This window comes from Chenopodium quinoa, unplaced genomic scaffold (genome assembly GCF_001683475.1).
Source record: "Chenopodium quinoa cultivar QQ74 unplaced genomic scaffold, ASM168347v1, whole genome shotgun sequence".
In the NCBI taxonomy this organism is placed as follows: domain Eukaryota; kingdom Viridiplantae; phylum Streptophyta; class Magnoliopsida; order Caryophyllales; family Amaranthaceae; genus Chenopodium; species Chenopodium quinoa.
Window position 1 is genome coordinate 5,391,324 of NW_018744304.1, and position 26,705 is coordinate 5,418,028.

General features: G+C 36.3%; 3 protein-coding genes across 3 annotated transcripts; all 3 read left to right on the forward strand.

Annotated features, from left to right (window-relative positions):
- Positions 1 to 1,430: 1,430 nt before the first annotated feature.
- On the forward strand, positions 1,431 to 9,951 carry LOC110695702. The gene is made up of 8 exons (XM_021872930.1): positions 1,431 to 1,915; positions 7,652 to 7,912; positions 8,028 to 8,308; positions 8,446 to 8,655; positions 8,742 to 8,870; positions 9,391 to 9,466; positions 9,549 to 9,644; positions 9,760 to 9,951. The coding sequence occupies exons 2-8, from the start codon at positions 7,715 to 7,717 to the stop codon at positions 9,907 to 9,909; spliced, it is 1,140 nt and encodes a 379-aa protein (XP_021728622.1). The 5' UTR covers positions 1,431 to 1,915; positions 7,652 to 7,714; the 3' UTR covers positions 9,910 to 9,951.
- On the forward strand, positions 4,150 to 7,398 carry LOC110695842. Its single transcript, XM_021873068.1, has one exon. The coding sequence runs from the start codon at positions 4,150 to 4,152 to the stop codon at positions 7,396 to 7,398; it is 3,249 nt and encodes a 1,082-aa protein (XP_021728760.1).
- Positions 9,952 to 21,025: 11,074 nt separating the features above from the next.
- On the forward strand, positions 21,026 to 22,389 carry LOC110695704 (splicing factor U2af small subunit B-like). Its single transcript, XM_021872931.1, has one exon. The coding sequence runs from the start codon at positions 21,329 to 21,331 to the stop codon at positions 22,142 to 22,144; it is 816 nt and encodes a 271-aa protein (XP_021728623.1). The 5' UTR covers positions 21,026 to 21,328; the 3' UTR covers positions 22,145 to 22,389.
- The last annotated feature ends 4,316 nt before the right edge of the window (positions 22,390 to 26,705 follow it).

A 26,705-nucleotide genomic window follows, 5' to 3' on the forward strand; every position in this document is an offset into this window, starting at 1 on the left:
CACGAATTCTCACCTACAATCAGTTTTCATTCGCAATCATTCTCTAATTCTCTCTTAATCATTCACCAATTCTCACCAATAATCATTCATCTCTCTTAAAACAAACATTCAATTCTTTCTTACTTTGTTTTCTCATACAAAATTTCGCATTCACAAGATCTAGAAACACCTAGCCATATTCGAAGTTGCCTTCGCCCTAAACGTGAAAGGTTTTAATTTCTGAGGATTTGGTCCCAAATCTCTCTTTCAATTATTTAATTTAATTGTTTGATTCATTATTTTCCTTGAAGTTACTAACGTGTGTATTTTGCTATTAGAAAGAGGTACGAGGCATCAAATTAAGTACTTTAATTGATTAATTGATGTTATGATGTAGACATCATGTTTATATTGTTGTTATGATACTCCTAGTATCATGTCTAGGGTAACTTTAATATTAAATATGATTCTTGCGATGCTTCCTACGTTCTTCCTAATATTTATGATTTTTAGTATCATGTTAGGGTTAAAGATTTGATTCTTATTGCTTAGTGACATGCTAGGGTTTGTTATTAATCTTGTTGGTATCATGCCTAGGATCTTTCTATTTTTATTATGCTTTAATATTAACATGAACATGATTATGATTATGATTGTTATTATTATGATTATTGTTATTATTATTTATTATTATTTTGATGATTATAATTTTATTGTCATGATATTGATTATTTATTATGTTGCTTGATTATTTTATTGCTTGATCACATCCTTTATTGCATGTGAAAGGGAAATTGTACTTGTAATCACGCTTAATAAGATATTTAATAATCTTGTTTAGGGTTAATTGTGATTATAATTCTAGTGATCGCCAATAATAGATTTATTTGTGCATTATATTCAACCAACATAGATAAACAGGTTTAGGGTTAATCCTATTGATTGCATGTTAATCAGAAAGCGCACATGATACGATCAGAATAAAGTAGAGGCCTATTATTAGGACAGGTTCAATCTCTTTTAGGTTGGATTTGTACCTTCATCCCCGAACCCTTATTTGGTTCTAGACCTTATGGAGTTGACGATCTCATGGATCGTTAAGGGGTGTAACCTTCACCTCGTGAACGGTTTACAAGTTCCTAAAACTTGTTGGCGACTCTTTTGCTTTATCTTCTTCCCTTTTGGACGCCACCGTACTTTAGTGTATGATCACAGTGGGGTTCAAGCTAGTGGGATTAAGGCTTGAATTTATTCCCTACATATACCAACCAACAAGCAAACCAACCAAAGCATAATAATATCAAAGCCATAGATAAGATGCTCCATATAGCACAAACATACACTACAACAAAAGGGTTAATTAGTAGCACCAAATTAATAGCACTAATGATAAAATGTTATTATTGTTATCAAATGATAGCACATTATTTTTATGTGCTGTTAGAAAGATGCTATTAAAATCACCTTAGTTTTCATCATAGTTTTATATAGCGTTTATTCCTAAACGCTGTTAATTAAGTGCTATCAATTAAAGTGGTTATATATAATAAATAAATAATAAAAAAAGTATTCCTATTTCTTAGCCTAATTTCCCACCAAACTACTAGTATTAGAATACTAGTCTACTACTCACAATTACCCACGACTTCACTGCTCCTTCCACTTCACAATTTTTTTTATTTTATTTTTTGTTTTGCCGCTAGAAACTACAGCCCTCAATCCCAATTTCCCCAAATTGAGTTCCCTTCAATCCAAATCCAAATCCCAGTTTCCCTAAATTAATTAAAGAGTTCCCTTCAGTCCAATAAATTGTTGAGCAATTCCTCTTCTCCGGCAAATTGTGGGCAGTTGAGCAATTCTTCTATTTCTGCAAATTGAGCACTTCATTGTCCTCTCAAATGGTGTTTGCGGGCTTCGTTGATTGAAATTATCAATTGTGAGTATTTTTTTCTTATGTAATTGCATTTTTTAAGTTTGAATTTGCTGTTCTTCATGGGTCAATATTCAATGTTTTTGGGTTATGCTGTTTATAGGACTTTTAGTTATGAAATTTGCAATTTTGATTAAGGTTTTTTGAGGTTTAATCTGAATTTGCTAATTTGCATGTTAATAAATTGTGTTTTGTTCCATTTTATTCTGGTTGTTTGATATTTCATTAGGCTTGTATGACCCCCATTGCCTATTTAATTAAGGTAGAAGGCTAACATGTGTTCTAGTGTTATATTTTGTTCTTAAAATGGAGAGGATCTGAATCACACAAGGTTCCGTTCGTTTGAGCAGAGTAGATTTGCTGCAGTAACTGAAAAAATTAGGTAGGATTAAAAATTCAAACTTTCACATAATCATAAGTGAATACAACAGAATCTTAGTTTAGATGTTTCAAAAAAAAAAAATCTTAGTTTAGATGTTTAGGGTGCGTGTCTCTGTTGTATATTATGATACATAGTCATTCAATAGACAAGTTTAGTCATTTGGGTCGTTCAACAATCATTAGCTGTGGATCATACATATCTATGTAAGTAGAAAGTATGCATGTAGGTAGATATGGTTAATAATCAAATTAATTGCAATAAATGGAGAAAAATACAACAGCCAACATGCATACTTATTGAGTCAAAAATCATGAGTCTGTTTAATAAAGAAAAGAGTACAATTTTTTTCATGAATTTATCTGGTCATGTCTATACCATGGATTGACTAAAAGAGTACTAAGTGTAGGATTGGACCAAAGTATCTATGATCATTTGCAATAACTAATTTAATTGGGCACCAAAAATACTTGCACAACTACTAAAACAATAACAAGATACATCACAAACATGAAGTTTCTACTTTGTACACTTTCTAATTTTCTAGCTTGCTCTGAAAAACTGAGTAAAATAAGGGGAAGAGAAACCCGGACCCACAGATGTTGTAATCAATCATCAAGATATCAAATTCATTGTTTGCTTAGTAGAGGAGTATTTTTGTTAAATAGTTTCCTAATAAACACTAAAGATAGGCATGGTCCACAATTACTTGTGAAATTAACAAACGATTTAGTCAATGTAAGCAAAGAAGAACATTTGGATACTCTCTAGCATAGTTAGTCTTAAAGTACACGTCTAAGTGTTAGGCACAATCACTTATTAATGATTTAACTCATGGAAATACCAACCTTTAATGAACATCTATGGTTCTTGTATCATAGTATCTTTAGTGACCTGATAAAAATCACTTGTATTATAGTCACTTTGCTACAACTGCCAGCTAATTTAGGAGTTATCATAGATAATGTTTTGTGTCCCTACTTGAATTATTTCTAATCCATATAGTTTAATAAAGAAAAGTAGTATTAATTGAGTATATACAAATAAACTTGAAAAGAAAAGAGGCTTAGTTATTGTAAAAAGGACCAACACATATGCCTTACACTAACTTGGTTTTCATTATAATCTTAAAGGTAAGTGCATTTAGAATTAGCAGGGCAAAACAAGTGAAAAGTATGGCCACATAATACACTAATGCACGAATTGAACTTGGAACTCTTTTAGTCTAATTGAAATCTACTCCATGTACTACTATCTTGAATAGCTTGCTATACCTCAATTATTAATAATTATTAAATCATACTTTATTGTATAGTGGAATATAAAAGCGCTTCTATACTCCTACAATTTTTAAGTGTTACAACCTAACCAACACATAGTTTCATGAAAATCAATTGACTTTAATATAAAAGGTTATAAGTGGGTTAGTGGGGTATTATTGTAAGAAAATTTAGCTGGGGTAGTATTTATTGAAAAGTAAAGGACGTGAGAGGGAAAAAAATAGTTTAAAAAAATTAGTAGTGTGTTAAAGAGGCGACCACAAGGAGGGAATTGTTAAGATATGCTACAAATTACTTGTATCGGATTAAATTTGAATATTACATATATGTATGAAATTAATTGATTTCATTATTATTTATTTGTTGTTAATTGTGATTAGTACCTCACTCTATTATCTAATTTTATAAGGTTAAAAAGTCCATCAATGACTTTTTTAAAATTCTTTAAGAAATTTCATGGAAAAGGTTATCTTGTATATATACACAAACTATATTAACCTAAATTAGTATAATTATCATTAATTATTCCGATCCTTTTGTTAGTTATCGTAGTTTTACTTTTATGGTGTAGCAATATAAAAATGGATCGGAAATGGATGCTTGCAAGGCGTACTAGTGACGAATATGAACAAGGGGTAGATGAGTTTATTGCATTTTCTATCGAGCATGCTGAAGATCCATCTCGCATTTTGTGTCCATGTGTCAATTGTAACAACATGATCCGACACAATGTCGAGGATGTAAGAATCCATTTGGTGGTTAATGGAATTATCCAACAGTACAAGTGTTGGATAAAACACGGTGAGACATTAGGGGACATACCTTCTTATGTAGATACTGAGATGTATGATGAAATGAATGATGATGAAATAGAAGATAATTTCCATCTAGGCAATGATCATCTAGAAGAAATGACGCGTATTTTAGAGGAAAACATTGAAGATAGTTCTGAAATGTTTGACACATTATGTAGTGGTGCAAAGACCCCTTTGTACCCTGGTTGTTCTACATTTAGCAAACTATCTGCTGTGCTGAAATTATACCATCTCAAAGCTCGTAGTGGATGGACTGATACAAGTTTTTCGAGCTTACTTGAATTAGTGAAAGAGATGCTTCCTATTGATAATGTGCTTCCGTGTCGTATTTACGAGGCAAAGAAGATGTTGTGCTCTATGGGCATGGGGTATGAAAAAATTCATGCCTGCCCTAATGATTGCATTTTATATCGAAAAGGATATGCCTCTTTAAAAAGCTGCCCTGAATGTGAGGCTCCACGATACAAGGAAAATAATGTGCCAGCTAAGGTTATGTGGTATTTTCCAATAGTGCCAAGATTTAAACGCTTATTTAGTATTGTTGAAGAATCAAAGAATTTGACATGGCATGAATTTGGGAGAAAAAAAGACGGTTTACTTAGACACCCGGCCGACTCTCCACAATCGATCAAAATTAACCGCGACTTTCCTGAATTTGAGGCGGAGCATAGAAATTTGCGTCTCGCCCTTGCTGCTGATGGAATGAATCCTTTTAGTAATCAAAGTTCTCGTCATAGTACATGGCCAGTCATTTTGATGATATATAATCTTCCTCCAGAACTGATAATGAAAAGGAAGTATATGATGCTGACCATGCTAATTTCGGGCCCAAAACAACCTGGGAACGACATAGATGTATATTTGGAACCCTTAATTGACGATTTGAAGATGATGTGGGAGCATGGTGTAGAGGTGTATGATGCTTATCGCAATGAAGAATTTAATTTGAAAGCATTGCTTTTTGGTACAATAAATGATTTTCCAGCGTATGGAAATTTGGCAGGTTATGCTACAAAAAGCTATGAAGCATGCCCTGTATGCCAGAATAACACATTCTCCTTCTACTTAAATCATTCATGCAAAGTTGTCTACCTTGGAAATCGCAAATTTCTGCCAGTTAACCATCAATATAGAAGGTGGAGAAAAGCTTTTGATGGGACTTCTGAAGAAGGGACTCCTCCAGTGCCGCCAACAGGAGAACAAATACTTGAGAAAATGGAGAAGTTGAATGTCAAGTTTGGGAAGTTGAATGAAAAAGATGTTCCGAGCGCTGGTTACAAAAAGAGGTCAAGATTCTTTGACCTTCCTTATTGGAAGACCTTACATATTAGACATTTCCTAGATGTGATGCATATTGAAAAAAATGTGTGTGACAGCCTTATAAGTACTTTACTTAATGTGAAGGATAAGAGTAAAGATGGTGAGGCTGCTAGGCTAGACTTAGTTGACATGAAAATCAGACCCGAATTAGCACCAGCACCAGTTAAGGGCACGAATCGTACATATCTCCCACCTGCCTGCCACACTCTATCAAGGAAGGAGAAAGTTTCTTTTTGCGAGTTTCTTTCTGGAGTTAAGGTTCCTGAAGGTTATTCTTCAAACATTAAAAGGCTTGTGTCAATGAAAGACTTGAAGCTAATTGGATTGAAGTCACATGATTGTCATATTCTAATGGAGCATCTTCTTCCAGTGGCTATTCGCTCTATTTTGCCAGAAGCTGTTCGAAATGCTATCACAAGACTTTGTATATTTTTCAGTGAGATTGGTAGCAAAGAGATTGATCCCTTTAAATTGAGTGACTTACAAAAGGACCTTGTTGTTACATTGTGTAAGTTGGAGATGTATTTTCCGCCATCATTTTTTGACATTATGATTCATTTAACTGTTCACTTGGTTAGAGAAGTTCGATTATGTGGACCTGCATATCTGAGATATATGTATGCGATTGAGAGGTTCATGAAAATATTAAAGGGGTATGTTATGAGTGGGAGTCACCCAGAAGGTTGCATTGTCGAGCGTGCCTTAATTGAAGAAGCTCTTGAGTTTTGTAGTCAGTACCTTTCCAAAGTCGATGCAATAGGAATCCCAAAGACAAGGCATACAAAAGGATATGAAGGAAGAGGAATAGTGGGGAAAAAAGTGGTCTCTCTATCATACAATGAAAGGCATCGAGCACACTTGTATGTACTTCACAATAGTGAAGATGTTGATCCGTATGTAGAGGAACACTTGGCGTTTTTAAGGGATTTAAATCCACGTAAGAGTGAAATATGGATAGCTGAAGAACATAATTGCTCTTTCGTTGAGTGGTTTCGACTTCAAATTGCTGATGAATTAGCTAAGTCACCTTCGCATGTTTCTGACAGACTAAAATGGCTATCTCGGGGTCCTTGTTTTGAGGTTTTATCATATTCTGGTTATCAAATCAACGGGTATACTTTTTACACAAAGGACAGGGACAATGAAACCACTATGCAGAACAGTGGGGTGTCGGTGTTGGCCCAAGCTATGCATATCTCTAGTGGAAAAGATAAAAACCCAATATATGCGGGTATGACTTATTATGGAGTCATCCACGACATATGGGAATTGGATTATAGGACATTTCAAGTTCCGATTTTCAGTTGTAATTGGGTTGATCACAATAATGGTGTGTATTTTGAGAACCCAGGGTTCACTATTGTTGATCTTACAAAAGTGGGTTATAAGGAGGAGCCATTCATATTTGCTTCACAAGCAAAGCAAGTTTTTTATGTGACTGACCCGGCAAATAAAAGGAGACATGTTGTTTTGTCATCAAATAAAAGAAATGTGTTTGGAGACCAAGATATAGATGACATGGAAGACCCTTCATTCTCATTACAATCTCATTCATTTAGCAACAATGTAGTGGAGAATGAGGCATACACAAGAGTTGATCATGGGAATTCAATACTACAACTCTGGGAATGTCATGTTGCTAGAGGTATATTAAACCTGATGGAGGTTCTATCTTCCCACTGGAACTCTTTCTAGCACTCTTATGATGAGTCTTATAAATTATATCATACATATCTAGTTGTCTAACAACAGGATTTAGCAAAATTACTAATTGAAGTGTTTAGATAACTATAAAGACAATTATTTGAACAAAATAGGGGCAAGGTATAATGTTTCAGACTCCATCCCAAAGTTCCTTACATTAGTGTTGAAAATTTTATATTGCTATATTGTTAGGTCTTAGTTGAGACGAATTATGCTAAATCAGTTTTTACTATTTATTATATAGGGAATAATTGCATGCCAGTTAGCTTTATCAGATCCGAGTTATAGAGTGGTAGCTACTGGAAAGATGCACAATGTTAACAATGGTTCTATGGTACATAATAAATCATTACCATCGGGTTACATGCGAGTTGCAATAGATTATACAACTGAGGAGCATACACCTTTGCACGTCCCTCTCGATGATGGTGAAGCATTCGTCCTTAAAGATGCCATAAACACAATCGTATTGTGGCCCACACATCTCATTATTACAGATGTTCCGGTATAAATCCATTTTTTTTTAATATTATTTCTTGATGATTGCCACTTTGCGTTTTTTGGTTATAAAATTTTTACAGTTGTTTTTTTTTCTGAAAAAAAAAACTTTGGATTACTAGTGTTCACAGGGTCATAAAAGTTCTTCAGATCCCAAAGCTAAGAAGACCAAAGCTTCTCCATTGAATACCATATTAAGAAATGATGAACCTTCTCATGCATCATCTGAATATCAACCACAAAAGTTGGATGACAATATTGAAACAATCCCATTCCCGGACACCCTTCCGGCTGATCTTCAAATAATGCACAAGTACACTTTGAAGATGGCTCAGAAAGAACAAATTCACATCCTTATTGACATGGGAATTCCTGGTGTCTGTCATGTCGTAAATCACATGTCGTGAGTGTTTATTAGCTGTTTGTTTATACTGTTTTTTTTTTTTGTTTTTTTTTAAGGAAATATGATTATGTTGGTTACATGATATATTTAGTTTTAAAGATCCATTTAGTCATATATCTTTCATGATGAATTCGTAGGTTATTGCATCGCCGTTGCCAAATGCTTGGTTTAGTGGGTTTATTTGGCTTTTTATGTCCAAGTGGGATATCTCCCGTAGCACAATTTAAGAAGGGAGAGATAAAGAAAGTTGAAGAGGATCAAAGAGCTCGTTCTGAATACATCAAGAATACATTATTTAACGTTGAGGCAACTAAAGGAAGGGTCTTCCTAGCACCGTATAATGTTGGGTATGCATATTATTTTTTTATATTATATTTGTCCATGGTGAATAATTTAAACTACTAAGAGTTGGTTTTTACGCCTTACTACATAGGATTCATTGGGTGTTGTGTGTTATTGATCCGTATAATGACATCGTATATTTTCTGGATCCTCTACACAATGAAAATAACAAAGGCACAGGAAATGGAATTGGAGATGATTTGCGTTCAATTGTCGACAGGTTAGAGACTTTTTTCAATTTCTTTTAATGAATATTGGTGCAAAATTCCTCTAAAATGTGCCAGATTTTCATATTTTTAGGTTGAGTGTATAATTCTAAGCTCATTGTCATTTTCTTGTTTTAATTTCTTATATGCTGCTTCTTAAGATTTGGCATGTGAGTTTACTCCTAGATTTCTAATGGTTTTCTAACGAACAATTTGGTAAGAAGATGCCTTGTTGAGTTTTGCAATTATATACCATAGGAGTGCAGACAATACAATATTACCTTTAGTTGTGCAATTGATGTAGTGTCAACTCTGGCAGAAATGGTACGGAGTTGGAGAATTATGTAGGAAATGTATAAATAAGGACATAAGTGTAGTGTAGCATCTTTTATTTCATCTACAATGGTCATCTCATCATCGATCTATTACTTGAAATCAAGTGTAAAATGCAAAGGTTAATTAATGCAATTTTCAAGGTGACATAATCAAGTGTGAAATGCAATGGTTAATTATTGCAATTTTGTTGTTATGCAGAGCACTCTTTGGTTTTCGAAGTGAAAAAGGATTGTTAAAGAAGATTAAAATGAGCACCAAGTGGGTGCAGATACAAGTATGTTGTATGACTGTAATTTTTGTTATATTTTAAAATTTTTGAAATTATTTATGATTATTTTTTTATCATGATTATGCAGTGCCCACGACAAAATAATGGCGTTGATTGTGGATATTACGTTATGAGATTTATGAAAGAGATCATTGACCATAAGCAAACCCAAATTTTTGAAGATGTATGACCTTTTCTTTGTTTTAAACTTAATATGCCTACTTTTGATGCTTATTATGTTAATCAAAATTCTTATTTTATTTATTCTTTTTTGTCCGGTCTTATTTTATATTTTGCAGTACTTTCATGATTGCAATGTCTCTAAGATCACTCTCAATGGTGAGCAAAAAAATGCCCACTCACTATCTCTCTACCCACTTTCTCTCTCAACAAATCTGTTTTGCCCATGGGCAAAAAAATTTCACAATTTCTCTCCCAATGGTGAGTAAAAAAAATGCTTGCCCACTACTCTCTTTCTCTTACTTTTTCAATACCCCACCATTACTTTCTCTATCCTACACAACACTTTTTTATTTATTAATTTCATTTATATTTTAACAATATTACTCCAAATAAATAAAAACTAGTCTAAATTTGTGTAACTTATTTTTTTTTATTTGTGTCGTTTTTATCGTTAAAATGAAGAATATGGAGGATTTATGTTATTTCTGAAATTATACCAAAATATACCAAAATGCATGTCTATCTATAGAGAATTAAATTTTATGACCGTTAGTAATTTTAATTTTTTTTTTAATAAATATTTATTTCAGAATTTGCATTTCAAAAAATATAACCATTGCAAATTGTGGAGCCCACCAGAGCACTATTCATTTTCAAAAATGCTCAAGTCTTGGGCATTTTCAGAAATGTTCATGAGCAATTTTTGGCTTTTTCTCATTTGCTCACCATTGTAATGCATGAGCAAATTTTATGCCCACCCAAAATGCCCATGAGCAAATTTTTAGCTCACCATTGATAGTGCTCTAAGGTATGATCAAGACCAAATTGATGAAATCCGAACTCAATGGGCACGTCATGTTCTTCTCATGTGAATATGTGGTTGATTCACCGTGTATTTAAATTTGTAATAGGCCACAAATTTTTAATTTAAGAATTTTGTAGTGACTTAATTAGGGTATGTATATATTTGAATTGACATATATTGTACTATAATTTTTTCCCTTTCTTGGAGAGTGTTACCAAAAATGACTATTAATATTATTTGTATTTTATGAGACCTTAAGACATTTATTTCATTTGGAAAACTAAATTTAGTTCTGTTCTAGATCTTGGTTAGTTTGTACTGATTTGTTTAGCTACATATTTATTAATAATTATAATTAATGCATTATATAGATTTTGAATTTAAAATATTTAACAGCGCTTTCTAATAAATGCTATTGATTAATTCAAAATAAATCAATTATGAATGTCATCAACCTTCCCACCATTTTAATTGATTTTACAGCGTTTTATATTCACTGCTGCTAAATTGAACACTATTAATGGCGCTTAACTTAAGTGCTATAATTGTTTTAGCAGCGCATATATTCAATAGCGCTTTACAAACGCTGTGTTTTATAGAAAAAAAGCGTTGTTAATTAATCCTTTTGTTGTAGCGATAAGGGGAAGTGAGACAAAAACATCAATATGCAATTGTTCTAGCCTAGGCATGCCATAAAATCGAGGAAAGAGCACAACCAATCCTAAAATAGGCATGCAATCTAGAACATAATAACACATGAATCCTACCACAAGTTCCAAAGGCTAAGCTAAGCCTTTCATGCCAAACATTCCACATACAAACTCAAACTTCTCCATACATTGCACAAAATAGCATCACATGAAAGCACATTTCCTATCAAAACTGAAAACTACCCTAGACACAAAGACCCCAAGACTTCCCCCAAGCTAGACATTTGATTACCATTCCCACGATAGAAGGACACAATGAGAAACATCTCCCCCCAAGCTAGAACTCGACACCGGCCTCGGTTTTACACATGATGGGGAAGAAGAGAAGGGAACGGTAAAAACAAATGTCTAAAGGCTACTCCCGATCATCCTCCCTAGGCGGCGATGGCATTTAGTTATAGTTGAGGTCTACATCGCCGGAAAAGGAAGGTTGATCCACGTATGGAGGAAGATCATAGTTGGGGCTACTACGATAGTGACCGTAGTCCGGTGCATTACTAGTGCCCCAACCACAATCATACCCGGGTGGAAACCCGAAGTATCCCCTTAAGGGGTGGTTATCGATCTCCTCGGGAGCCATATTAACACATGTCTCGGGGACGTGGTAATAAGAAGGGTCCCCCCTAAAATCACAACCCCCGGGTTGTGTATAATCGTAGGGAGGGAAGGATTGTAACTCCGAAATGGAGCTACGAGGTCCTTGCCAATAAGAGTAGGTGGGTTGGTTGTTGTTCCAACCCGCAACCGACCCCTCTTGAACGGGGCAGTGAGGATAGTTGACATAGGGGAGAAAGTCTCCCCTCTCAACTTGGTTTTGATAGGACATTTGAGACACATAACTTTGATATTCATTTTCCTGCATAATTCTTTGGTTGGTTAGATTGAGATGGTGAAAGGCCGATTCAAGGTCGAAGGAGGAAGAAGAAGAGAAGGAGCCGCCCAAAAACCTAGGAACGGTAGAAATACTATGGCGGCGAGGTTAAGATGGTTGGTCAAGGTCGGGAACATTCACGGGGAGTGGCTCAATTGGCACTTGCCAAGTGTTCCCCACAATGTTCATTACCGCCGCATTAGGGAGAATGCAACGGTGCTTACCTTTGACCAACCAAGAGTATGTGGTCACATTACCACGGAGTTCCACAAGCATTTGCATTGAGGCAAGTCCGGGAATGTCAAGGGCATTGGACCCGTTCACCGGGGTCAATTGCTCAACCCAATTAGTGAAACCCAAAGCCTTGGCAATTATTGTGATCATCCCACCACATTTTATCTCCCCTCTCAACTCCGTGCTCCTCTTAATCTCAATGCACCTTTGGATAAACAAGTATTTCATATTCACATTACCCTCAAGGTCTCCCTCAAATCGGGAAGCTATAAAGAGGCATTTGATCTCCTCTTTTGTTAGCTTCCCGAGATCTTGTTTTGAGAAACAAGTGTACCCCATAATTCTCATGAATATACGGAGTACGGGGTGGAAAATGTGGCTAGCATGGCTAGACCGGGTGGTGAAATTAGGATACCCCGCAATAGTATTCCACCAATTTTGCTCATCGTAGCTAGAAAGGTAGAAACTATCGGGGTTGTCTATTTGATTATATACGGGCCACTCAAATATTTCATTGAGGCGAGTTAAGGTTAAAGTTTTTTCTTGATTGAAAAGTTTAAACTTAATTTCACACTCAAGAGGCTCTCCCTCACCATTGATTCGGCGCATGGTTAGGGTTTAAAGCAACTCGAGAGTGATCGATTCGTAGGTTAGCTCCCTCTTCTTGAGGAAGTTTAACCATCCGAAATTATCGGCCACTCGCCGAATTCCTTCATGGCTTCATCTACACCTAAGAGATGGCAAGCTTTTTGGTCATAAAATCTCGTAGGAAGGATTTTTCGTTTTGAAAGCTCGGAGTGATACTTTTTGAATTTTTCGGGAATTCTAATAGGAGGAGGACCATTGTCTTGGTTTTGTGTTTGGCTTTGGTTTTGGTTTTCGGGTATTTGGATGCCGGAAGTCTTTCTCTTCTTTCCTGCCGCACCTCCAAATAATCTTAGTACCATTTTGACAAATGCGGAATAAGTATTAAAAGGGGTCACTCAATACACCTCACACAAACACCAAAATGCACCAAACACAACCTCCTTAACTTCAAACCCCCGAATTAATCCAAGTATCTGTTTCAAGAACTCAATATATATATACCAACACAACCAACAAGGATTTTCCAACACACAATTTCACAATCAACAATGAACTTCAAGTTCACACCAATCACATGCACAAATTCACCACACTCATGCAATATTTCAATCACAATTTCACTACTCCAACAATCTATCACAATTTTCCACCAACCATTTTCAATTAGCAACCATATTTGTTTGAAATCACCTAATCATGCAACTAATTACACAATGTTTATGAAATAAACAAATTTGAAAAGCTTGAAGAGGGAAAGTGAAGTAGGGAAGTAGAATATACCAACTAGAGTATGAAAATACTCTAGAACTTCCAAGTTTTGCTCGATTCTTGCTTCCTTTGCTCCAATTCCTTGAAAAATCCAAATTTTCCTTCGATTTTCAATGGTGGTGCTCTAGGGTTTGAAATTTTCGTGCTCGAATTTGTGTAAATTTTGTGTTGTTGGATAGAGAATTTAGTGGAGAAGAGGATTTTGTGAATTTTTAGTGAAAAATATTGAGATTTGATGATGAAATTGAAGAGAGAAGTTGGAGAATATGAGGTTTTTAGAGAGAAGAGTAGATGGTAAGGAGGAGAGAGAGTATGAAAGTTTAAATGAGTGGTGAAGAATGAGGGAAAAAGGGTAAAAAGAGATAAAAAAAAATCTCCCCTCTTTTTTTTTTTTTTTACCCGGACAGGTAGGAGTGGGCGTGCAGAGAGGAAGGAGCGCCCGCTCCAAACTGTAGAAGGGAATTTGTTTTTTCTGTCCCAGCTAGGAGCGGACGTGTAGGTGTAGGGGAGCGCCCGCTCCTTTAAACAATTTTGGCTACGGTATTGGCCAGGAGCGGGCGTGCAATGCTTGTGGAGCGCCCGCTCCAATGTTGAGAAGTGAAATCTGCTTTTGCTAACCCAGACAGGAGCGGGCGTGCAGTTGTATGGGAGCGCCCGCTCCTGATGCAGTTCTTTGGTTTTGATTTCTAATCCAGCACAGAGCGGGCGTGCAGGTCTGTTGGAGCGCCCGCTCCTGAAGATACCTGAAGCTTCTGTTTTGTACGGAACATTAGGAGCGGGCGTGCAGTTTTCCAGGAGCGCCCGCTCCTACCAGTCTTGAAGCCCACTGTTTCTTTCATTAAGCTTGGAGCGGGCGTGCTTAGTGATAGGAGCGCCCGCTCCAAGCTGTTAACAGCTTCCTGTTTTGTTTTCTTCGGCTCTTTTTGCTTCAAGTTCCTATATCAAAACCACAATAACATAAATTCAACAATATTAGCCAAAGTCAGATATTCCCAACACTCTTATTCTTTTCCTATCTCATTCATTTTTTTTCTTTTTTTTTTTCCTTCTCTCTTTTTTTTTTTACTCGGGTTGCCTCCCGGAAGCGCTTCTTTAACGTCAATATCTTGACGACCTCCACACTCAGGAGGTAAGATTACATTGATTGATTCTAAAACACCTACATGAGCACCCTCGTAGTAAAGCTTGAGGCGATTCCCATTCACCTTGAAAGATCTCTTTCCGTCCATATCCCAAACTTCCACGGCTCCATGTGGAAACACTTCCTTGACAACAAAAGGTCCACTCCACCTTGATAAAAGTTTCCCGGGAAACAATTTCATCCTAGAGTTTTAGAGGAGTACCTTATCGCCTTTTAGAAATGCTTTCTTTTCAATGTTTCGGTCGTGGAAATCCTTAGTGCGATTCTTATAGTTGCTAGCACACTCATACGCTTCCAATCTTAACTCTTCAAGCTCATGCAAATCAAGCCATCTTTTCTCTCCCGCGCTAGCCAAGTCGAAGTTAATCTTCTTGATTGCCCATTGAGTTCAGTGTTCAAGCTCCACCGTTAGATGACAAGATTTTCCATACACAAGACGATATGGAGTTGTGCCTATTGGGGTTTTGTATGCCGTTCTATATTCCCATAGAGCGTCATCAAGCTTTTCCGACCAATCCTTCCTATTCCTTGCAACCGTCTTCTCAAGGATTAATTTAATTTGACGGTTGGACACTTCCGCTTGCCCACTAGTTTGTGGATGATAGGTAAGGCCGAACCTTTGGTGAACCCCGTGCTTTCTTAGCATCTTTTGAAAAGCACTATGAACGAACTGTGAGCCGTTGTCACTTACCACGGCTCTAGGAATTCCGAATCTTGGAAATATGACTTTCTTGAACATTTTCAAGACTACCTTGTGGTCATTAGTTGGGGAGGCAATGGCTTCAACCCATTTTGATACGTAATCGACCGCCACAAGGATGTATTGATTTCCATAAGAAGTAGGGAATGACCCCATGAAATCAACACCCCACACATCAAATATCTCTAGCTCAAGAACCGGTTGTTGAGGCATCTCGTTTTGCTTGGATATATTGTCGGTTCGTTGACACCGGTCACAAGTCTTCATAAACCCCCAAGCATCCTTAAAAATGTGAGGCCACCACAACCCACTATGCAAAACCTTCAATGCTGTTTTGTTTGCTCCCATATGCCCTCCACAAGGATCGGAATGACACATCTTGAGCACATTTTGCACTTCTTCATCTGGAACACACCTACGGAGCAAACCATCTACTCCTCTCTTGTAGAGAATGGGGTCATCCCACACATAGTTCCTTGCTTCCCTTTTTAGCTTCTTCCTTTGGTTTTTGGAGAAATCAGGATGGAATTCTCCACAAGCCAAATAGTTCACCAAGTCGGCGAACCATGGAAACTCCTTTTCATTCAAGATATAGAGCACATCATCTCTCAATTCATCACAAATGGGAATTTCATCATCACTAGCTTTCACATTCTCTAATCGGGAAAGATGGTCCGCAACCACATTTTCTGCCCCTTTCTTATCCCGGATTTCAACATGAAATTGTTGGAGAGACAAGAACCATCGAAGAAGTTGAGGTTTGGACTCTTTCTTTTCCACAAGGTACCTAATAGCCGCATGATCGGTATAAACAATAGTTTTGGAACCAATTAGGTAGTTCCAAAACTTCTCAAAAGCATGCACCACGGCAAGAAACTCCTTTTCCGTTGTGGTGTAGTTCCGTTGAGCTTCATTCAAGGTCTTGGACATGTAGTAAATGACGTGAAGTTTCTTCTCAATTCTTTGTCCCAACACCCCTCCAATTGCAACATCACTAGCATCGCACATAAGTTCAAACGGCAAATCCCATCTTGGCCCTTGCATAATTGGAGTAGAGATCAAAGCCTCCTTTAATTTGTTGAAAGCTTGAAGACACTTTTCATCAAAAATAAAGATGGCATCCTTTTGAAGAAGAGCATTTAGGGGTCTAGCAATTTGTGAGAAATCCTTGATAAATCTCCTATAGAACCCGACATGCCCTAAAAAGGATCTTACTCCTCTCACATTAATTGGAGGTGGCAATTTTTCAATCACTTCAACTTTGGCCTTGTCGACCTCAATCCCCTTGCTTGATATCTTGTGACCAAGGACGATTCCCTCTTCAACCATGAAGTGACATTTCTCCCAATTTAGGACCAAGTTGACCTTCTCACATCTTGCTAAGCATTTTCCCAAATTGGACAAACAATCTTCAAATGAAAGGCCCCCAACCGAGAAATAATCCATGAACACTTCCATTTCGGCTTCAAGCATGTCTCCAAAAATACTCATCATGCACCTTTGAAAGGTTGCCGGTGCATTGCAAAGTCCAAACGGCATTCTCCTATATGCAAAAGTACCATATGGACAAGTAAAAGTTGTCTTCTCTTGATCATCCGGGTTTATGGGGATTTGAAAGAAACCCGAATAACCATCAAGAAAGCAATAATACTTGTGCTTTGTTAGTCTTTCAAGCATTTGGTCGATAAAAGGAAGAGGAAAGTGATCCTTGTTAGTGGATGCATTTAGACGTCTATAGCCTATGCACATCCTCCAACCGGTCACCGTTCTAGTTGAAATGAGATCACCATTCTCATTTTCAACTACGGTCATTCCTCCCTTTTTAGGGACCACATGAATGGGGGAAACCCATCTAGAACTCGAAATGGGGAAGATGATGCCGACATCAAGGAGTTTGGTGATTTCTTTCTTCACCACCTCCCCCATTTGAGGATTGAGTTTCCTTTGCCTCTCAATGGAAGGCTTAGCACCCTCCTCAAGTGTTATGTGGTGCATACATAAAACGGGACTAATACCTTTGAGGTTATCAATGGTATAACCCAAAGCACCTTGGTGGTTTCTTAAAATACCACATAACATTTGAATTTGGCACTCGTTCAAAGAAGAATTCACTATTACCGAAAAAGTTGAATTAGGACCCAAAAACTCATACCTTAGGTGTGATGGTAGAGGTTTTAACTCTACCATTGGAACACCCTTAACTTCTCTTGAGGTAGCTATTTCCAAAGCATCATTGCTTGTGATTCCCATGCATACTTGCTCAATGCTTTCTTCTGTACTTCCTTCAAGGATTTCTTCATACAATGTCATCTCCTTGCCTTGCTCACCTATCTTTTCCTTATTCAAAAGGACATTCTCAAGGGCATCATTAGTAGTGAGCAAGTGCTCATGCATAGAAGTCACAATAGAATCAATAGTATCAATCATCATACAATTATCAAGACTAGAGCTTGGATATTTCATGCTCTCATTCAAATCAAATTCTATCACCTCATCTCCTACTTTTAGTGAAATTTTAGCACTTTTAACATCTATTAAAGCACCCGAAGTAGCAAGAAAAAGGTCTTCCTAGAATTATTGGAATGTTAACATCTTCATCCATCTCTAACACAACAAAATCCACCGGGATTACAAACTTCCCCACCCTTAGAGGAACATCCTCTACCTTACCCTTTGGGAATTTAATAGAGCGATCGGCCAATTGTAGGGTGATGTTGGTGGGTAGAAGTTCCCCTATCCCAAGTCTTTGGTATACCGAGTATGGCATTAGGCTAACACTAGCCCCTAGGTCACACAAAGCATTATCAATTTGCATCTTGTATATTGCACATGGGATAGAAAAGTTACCGGGGTCTTTCAATTTGGGTGGCATCTTGTTCATGATAATTGCACTACAATTCTCGGTGAGACTCACCGTTTTAACCAACTCACACTTTCTCCTTCCACTCAAAATATCTTTCAAAAACCTAACATAGTTAGGCATTTGCTTGATAGCATCGGTAAGAGGAATTGAAAGGTGAATTTGTTTCAATGTTTCAAAAAATTTTCCAAATTGCACATCTAATTTGTTTCTAACAAATTTGTGAGGATATGGTAGCTTTTGCAATTGTTTTGTTTCTCTCTTTTTTTCTCTTCTCTCTTCACTCTCTTTTTCAAAATCTTTCTCTTTCTCAAATTCTTTTTCTTTCTCACATTCTTTCTCTTTTTCATTCTCATGGTTTTGCTCTCTCTCTTGTTCAAAATCACTTTTAAGGGGAGGCTCACTCATGTTCATTCTCTCATTGCTTTTTTTAGGAACACTTTCTTCCAACACTTTACCACTCCTTGTTGATATAACATTAACGGGCCTCTTAGGATCTAGTCCTTGGGGTGGTAGTTTAGAAGTGCTAGTCCCTTCCTTCAAAGCATTGGCCAATTGAGAAATTTGTGTCTCAAGCATTTTATTATGGGTCATCACTTCACTAAATTTCTTTTCACTAGAGGCCATGAAAGTATTGAACATTTTAGTTTGATTTTCCATCATTTCCTCCAAGCTAGACCTACTATGTGGTGCTTGTGCATAGTAGTTATCTTGGGAAGCCCTATTACCTCTAACATTCGAATTGGACGCATTTTGATTAGAAGAACCTCTATTATTATTGTTGTTCCAATTGTTCCGATTATTAGAGTTTCCCCCTTGGTGAAATTGCCCTTGATTCCCATAGTTTCCTTGATTATTATGATTATGGTTACCATAACCACTTTGTTGGTTGTAGTTACCTTAGGGATTTTGGTCCCTTTGGTTCCTATTTCCCCATTGATTTTGGTTATGGTAATCGTAATCATTTCCTCTTTGGTTATAGGAATTCCCCCCTTGTTCTCTTCGATTTGGTGGTAAGTATCTTTGATTGTCATTCCTATGTCTATTATCATAAGACAAGGCATTGACTTGTTCATTTTCATTTTCATTACCATATTCGTATTGGGGTTGGGGTTGGGAATCATAATTACAAGAAGAGGTATCATGGTCATATGACCCACAATTTTCACAAAACAAACATCCATGAGGTACGTTATTAGAAGTAGAGGGAGAAGAGTTAGAATTCATACCTCTCCCCTTAGATTGGGAGGGATGCTCTTGTGTTGAACTAGAGGTCTCTAATTTTGCCTTAATGGACGTCATCTCCTTTCCAAGGTTGGCGATTTGGGAAGTCAAATTGTTGATGGCATTAAGGTGATAAACGGAGTAAACCACATTTCCTCCCTTGTTTAGAGACTCTCTCTCTCTCCTTCTTGCCAATCCATGCGGTGTCTCACCACATCCTCAATTATCTCTATGACTTGCTCCTCCGTCTTGTTCATAATTGGGCCACTCGCTCCCGCATCCAAGCTAGTCTTTCCTTGTGGGCTCAAGCCCCCATAGAAAATTTGAAGCACTTGATATGACGGAATTCCATGATGAGGGCACTCCCTTTGATATTCCTTGTATCGTTCCCATGCTTCATATATGGCTACAAGTATAAGATCCGCAACACTAAACATTCCACACTTTCGCTTCATTCGATTATTAAGCAAAATTAAAGAATAAGGTTTGGAATTTTAAATTCAAGCGCCACGTAAAATAAATAAACCTACGACAGATAACTTTAGTGTTAAAATTTTCTTTAAAAAATTATCTTATGATATTAGGAATTTTATTCAAATATCCGATGAATGATCTTCATATAAAAAAAATCTTAAATTAATTAAAAAAATTTACTAGAACCGTACATCGCACGGGTTTATATCTAGTAATCTATAATTGTAAATACATACAAGGTTATGGAAATAATTAAAAACCAACTTGTTAGTGCAATTAAAAAATACTCGTAGTAATTTGACGCATAAAGTTTTTGAATGTTAAACAAAGAAAAACTTAAAAATACAACATCAATCTAATTTGGATTGGTATGGTGTCATACAAAGTATAAAACTTTTAAATTCTAATATGTAAATGCAATTCCGTTCCTCACAAAAATAATGGTTGGTATCATAATCAATTTAACATTGACAACAAGAAACAATAATTATAATTCAACAAAATTAAGGATTAGACATGATAATTTAATATCACATTGAGAAACATTGCAACTCTTAAATTACACAACCATCATATGCACATCCAAAATTAAGGTTTTAAGAACGATGATACCTACCTCAATATCTTAATATCATATTCCTTTAACTTTTGCATGCTTAGTTGGCTAAGATGAGAGATTGAAAGAGAATAAATCTGTGTATATTATTCCATATGATAAGGTGTATATATCCACAAATATTTCATATTCCTCTGTTCTTTTTTACTTGACCTGTTTCTTTTATCACGCTTGCCATTGTAAAACTTTAACGATCAATAATTTAAATTCTCCATAAGTAAAAATTATAAAAGTTATATATTATGATAGTACTTATTGAGACGAATCCAAAAAGATCATACATGAATATATTTTTTCTTACGTTTTTTTCACAAAAAACGGTCAAAGGAGAGGTGGTGAATAGTGTAAAAGTCAAAATGGGTCAAGTAATAAAAAACGGAGAAAGTAACAGATTTAGAAATTTTCCAGTATAATTTCCCAAAAATAATTCGTACCGGTTAAAACAAATAGCATTTCATAGCATTCGCACATTGGATTGCATATTGCAGTCGAGCTTCAAACAAGCCACACCAACGCCTGTGCTGTGGCCTGTGGCGGTTCAAAATTCCATCTTCCTCCTCTCTCTCCAACCTTTCAAAATTAGGGTTTCTACTCTTCCCTCTTTTCAATTCAATTTCATCTAACCCTATTTTCCGCAGAAAAACATAAATCAATCTCTAGAATCAAGAGCTTGAAGAATTAACCTCCGACAACAATGGCGGAACACTTGGCATCCATTTTCGGTACAGAGAAAGACCGTGTGAACTGCCCTTTCTACTTCAAGATCGGCGCATGCCGCCATGGAGATCGCTGCTCTCGACTCCATAATCGCCCCACTATCTCTCCTACTCTCCTTCTCTCCAACATGTACCAGCGCCCCGACATGATTACTCCAGGCGTCGACGCTCAAGGTCAGCCAATTTCTGCCGAAACTCTGCAATCTCATTTTGAGGATTTTTTTGAGGATATATTTGAGGAATTGAGCAAATTCGGCGAAATTGAAACCCTAAATGTGTGTGATAATCTTGCTGATCATATGATTGGGAATGTTTATGTGCAATTTCGTGAGGAGGATCAAGCGGCGGCTGCGTTGGGAGCTCTTCAGGGGAGGTTTTACTCAGGGAGGCCGATTATTGCTGATTTTTCGCCGGTGACGGATTTTCGTGAGGCGACTTGCCGGCAATTTGAGGAGGAGAGCTGTAATAGAGGTGGTTATTGTAATTTTATGCATGTTAAGATGATTGGGAGGGAGCTGAGGAGGAAGTTGTTTGGGAAGTTTCATAATTCTAGGCGTCGAAGGAGCCGGAGCAGGAGTAGGAGCCCGAGGCCGGTTAGGAGGGAGAAGGAAAGGGAAAGGGAGAGAGACAGGGAGAGGGATTTTGAGCCCCGGGTTCGCGATAGGAGGAGTGAGGATGGAGGAGGGAGAGGGGGGAGGAGGAGGAGTAGGAGCCCTCCGCCGGCAAGAGAAGGTAGTGAGGAGAGGAGAGCTAGGATTGAGCAATGGAATCGGGAGCGCGAGGGGAAGATTTGATTTTTTTGGTTAATTTTGCTCTTTTGCTTGATTGATTATGAATTTATGATTGAAGTTAAATTTGGAAGAATTTAGTGTAGTTATGCTGATGCTTATTCTAGGGATTATGTTCAGGCTTTGAAGTTTGATCATGTTTATTTTTCTGTGATTTTTAAATTTGTGGGTTATTGTTTTACAAAATTGAGTAAAATAATTTTGTTCTTTGTTAAATTTATGTTTAATGCAGTAACATTTCTAATTTCTAATATACTTGCTTATCAATCTTCTTATGTTTGTGGTGTTGCAATTATAATTTTTTTTATTTTTTATTTTTGGATACTATTGTTATGGCATGCATAAGTATTTAATAAATAGATTTACACCAGTAATAGACATGAATGAACATGAATAATTAAAAGCTTGCTTATGTCAACATGAATGAACATCTTAGAATAAGGATAGGGTGTAGCTGTAGTCTTAGATGAGCTAGATATCTCATCATACACAGACGGGTACTCGTCTAAATTTCAGAATTCGCTTATTTAAGAAAAATGTTCATGCATTTGATCCAAAATAAAAATTCAAGTGTCCATATCATGTGAGAACGTAAAGATAGGGAAATTCTCAATGCTGCCACCTGTTTTTGCTACCCTGATTTGGTTATTTTTTTTTTGGTAAAAAAAAGCATAAAATAGGAACTTTGGGTGAAATGAAGAGTCCAAGTAACATAGGGGGCTAGTGAGGAAAGGATGGAACTATTTTGCGGAATTTTGAAGGCCACAGTTCTTTTGTTTATTTTTCAGAATGTTCTTTAGGTTTTATATACCTATAGTTTATTTATATATTTATTTGACAAAATGTATACCTATAATATTGAGATTTGAATTTAGCTTTATGTCTTGATGCATGCACTGATGTTCAATTGTTTATACTGATTGCTTTTGAATTTTTGATGTGGTGTGTTATCTGGGGTTACCTTATTCCTGTTTGGTATATGTTTCCTTCTTTGTTTGCAAATTTATTTAGCTCTTAAGGTAATCCGATACATATAAACTTGACTAGTTAGAGTCTATCATTTTGGTGATGTAACAGTAAGTGAAGCAGGAGGATTCTGAAGGATGTGTAAGGTAGGCTCTCTTGCAATATGATTAGTTTCTTTCTAGCTGCCAAGATAACTTTAAATCAGCAGGTACATGTGCATTTGTCACTGCATTATTTGCATGAGCTGGTTTTTCTGAGGTAACCTTATATACTATAAAATGAACTAATAATGCAACATAATGTGGTGTGGTAACTGATTGATTAGAAAGAAAATTATCTAATTTGAATTATGGTAATTTTCTGTCTCTCATTTTACTTGTTGTGCTATTAATTATTGAAATAGTAGCTTTGTACAATGAAGCTGGATGTTGTGATTTAACCATTGATATAAGTCATTGCACATGTGAGTCGTTATTGCAATTTTCTAGGCTTTGTATTAAAGCAATATAATTCTCTGTCATTTTAAATATTCTTAGCAGGGTGGGTTTTGTCTTTCAGTGTTTGATAATGTCCAATCGGTATGAGGTTGTTTTGCTTCTGTCATCTGTCAACTAAACCATTTTCACTTGGGTTTTTTTTTTGCATGTACCACAAGTTTTCCTTCTTGTTGATGTTACAGATTTTTTTCTTCTTGTTGAATTATTTTCCACTTAGGATTCTTGGCATGGAATGCAATAGCTCTTCTTTTCGTTGCTTTAATTGTGCATTTAATTTTGAGAGGATAGTGGGTTTTTAGTTTTGCTGAATTTTTTCCTTCGTGCTGAACTATTATTTACTTGGGCTTCTTGGCATGGAACCACAATATTTTCTTCTTTTCGATGCATTAATGTAGCAATTAATTTTGAGAGGATAATGGATTTTAATTTTACTGAAGCTTACACATTTAAGAAGCAGAGAGGCAGTATTGGTGTAATGGTGTTAAAGCAAGGCTTAAATGATGTCAATCTGCATCATTGATTGGGTAATTATCTTCTTTGTCTTACCTATATCTCATCCTTTTATGTGATTTACATTAATATTCTTGGGTATCTATCCTTTTCATGTAAGTTTCATTAATACCGCTCAACTTTTGGCGAGTAATTGAACCTATGAAGCAAATGATGAATAATGACAGCATATAAGGAAGGATTAGATTGAATACTAAATTATAAAGGCTGGATTGTAGTGAGAAACAACATGAAATCCCATACGATGTAATGTTTTGAAAGTAGAGTAATGTTTGAATTGAAGTTGATTCTTGGGGAGGATACAAGATTTTGCATCAGAAGCAAAAATGACTTGAGTTTAAAGGCCGTAGTGGCCGTAGACCTTTGTCCCACAATGATGAAGCTTCAATGTTTCCTTCTGAAGTTCTGATAGTATTTATGCTATCGAATTACATGTTATGGTCATTATGAATTGGAGATACCAATTTGTGGATGAGAACTTGGTCTTCCATAGTTGTGTTTACTTTGTATTTTTTTTGTTTTTCCTTGACATTCATACTATTTGGAACTTAAACAACACTTGTGAAGAATAAGCAGCCTAGAAATGTATATTATGTTCTAAATTAAGTATGTTATAAAGTGGTTGTGCAAACATCTATCCATTATCTTGGTTAGGATAGGGTGTTTCTAGGGGTAGCTCGTAATGTAGAAACTTCTTTTATACCTGATATGTTACAACCCCCATATGTACCTACAAGTTTTGTATCATCATCCTTTTCTTCCTAGACCTATGTTTTCTAATTCCTACTCCTGGGTAACCTGCGCACATTCTAGTGCCAATCCTAGTGATGTTATTTTATTTGTATACTATTTTTCCTGGTAATATGCTAACTAGAGCATATCTGGCTGATCTGCTCATGGGTATGCCAAATCACGTGTTTGGCAAGGAACTTAAGCAGTGTCATGTTTGGTTTTCAGCAGGCACAAGCTAGTGTCTATATTGGAAAATTTTGACTTCATATGATGTTGGATACTTTACTGGCATTTAAGGGGTCAGCTTAGATTTCGCAGGGTGGCATCTGACAAGTTCAGTATTGTGGGCTTGTGGCTATGTTTTGGCTTGTTGCCTTTTACCATCCATTGCTAGAAGCTGTAGTAAAAAGTGAATTGATGTCTATTTGTTGTTTTTTTATTCTTTTTTTTGGGTGTGTTGTGTAAATGAATGATGATGGTTTAGCTCTTTCACAGTTTCTCTTGGTCTGCATACTTCTCTGTGTTGTTGCTCCAATTCTGGCTATTGCTGTTTAATTCATGTTGTTTATTTAATTAATACTCACTCTGCTTTTGAGGTTTAGGTCTCTTTATGATACTTAACCTATGTTCTCTGACAAAGGGAAAAGTCCTATCTGCATCTATTCAAATTAGACCTGGAACAGTTTTTATCTATTGCTATATGTTATTATGTGATTTGTGTCATCTCATCCTACCCAAAGCTTAAGCTCATAGCTTTTCCCTACTTCATGAATTCCATTTATTTGATATGGAATAAGGTCTACCCGTTTCAGTTGTTTCTATTACCACAACTCATCTTCAAACCTTTTTGTTGAGTTGTAGAACTCCTTAAGAAGTATGCACATTCCCATTTATCCCATCCTTTGATATTTGGAGCCTTTGATTCTAAATACAATGAAAGACACCTCAAAGAGATTGGAATTTGTTCAAATTCATCTATCTACAATTCACAATATAAACAGTTGGATACCCCTGAACGCTAGCTCATTAATTTTAGAAGCTGAGGACATTTCTTTATGCTGCTCTTCTGGTTGTTTTATATTTAAGGTCTGAGCCTCCAAATGTTATATATGCTAGAAGCACATTGTTTATTGTCTCTACCAGGTTGTTAAAGTTGCTTCTCTAAAAACAGAGCAACTTTTTCTAGGAAAGTACTGGGCTAGTGGAGGACTGGAGGTGTGCATAGGATTGCTCAACTTAGATATCTTTCATCTGATCAGTAAAATGACGTTCAAACCTAAAATTTCTTTGACTATGCTTCTGCCAACAGCAATGCATAAACCTTTGTGTTTCAAATTTGATGCCCTTTTCTTTTCAAATGCTGGCTGCATTTTGCACACCCATTTCCTACTGCTGAATAGCTTCTGAACACTTGAAAAGTCCTGGTAACTTTCTGCAAAAACTCTTCTTTATGGTGATAGGAAAACACAGACGTGGCAAAGTTTCAGATTCTAGCCCATACGAACTACAGGTAGGATGGACTTGAATTTGCTAATTTAAGAGCTGAGTTTATCTTAAGTTGCTAACTGACCTTGTAAAGATAGCCAATCTATGAAGTGAGATATAGGGCTCGCTATACATCTTTCTGATGAATGATACTTCCCATTTTCAGTTATTGCTTACCATATTAGGAGTATGGACCTTAAAAGACATACTTTTTCATGGATATGCAAGCTATGGAATCTTCAAACTTTTACTTAAACTAGGGATATGCAGCTAATCTGGGCATCTTTTTTATGAAAAGTTTTTATCTGAACTGCACACTTTTTACCAGGGAATATTTACACTCACTTATCAACATTACACAGAGGCAATCAGCCCCC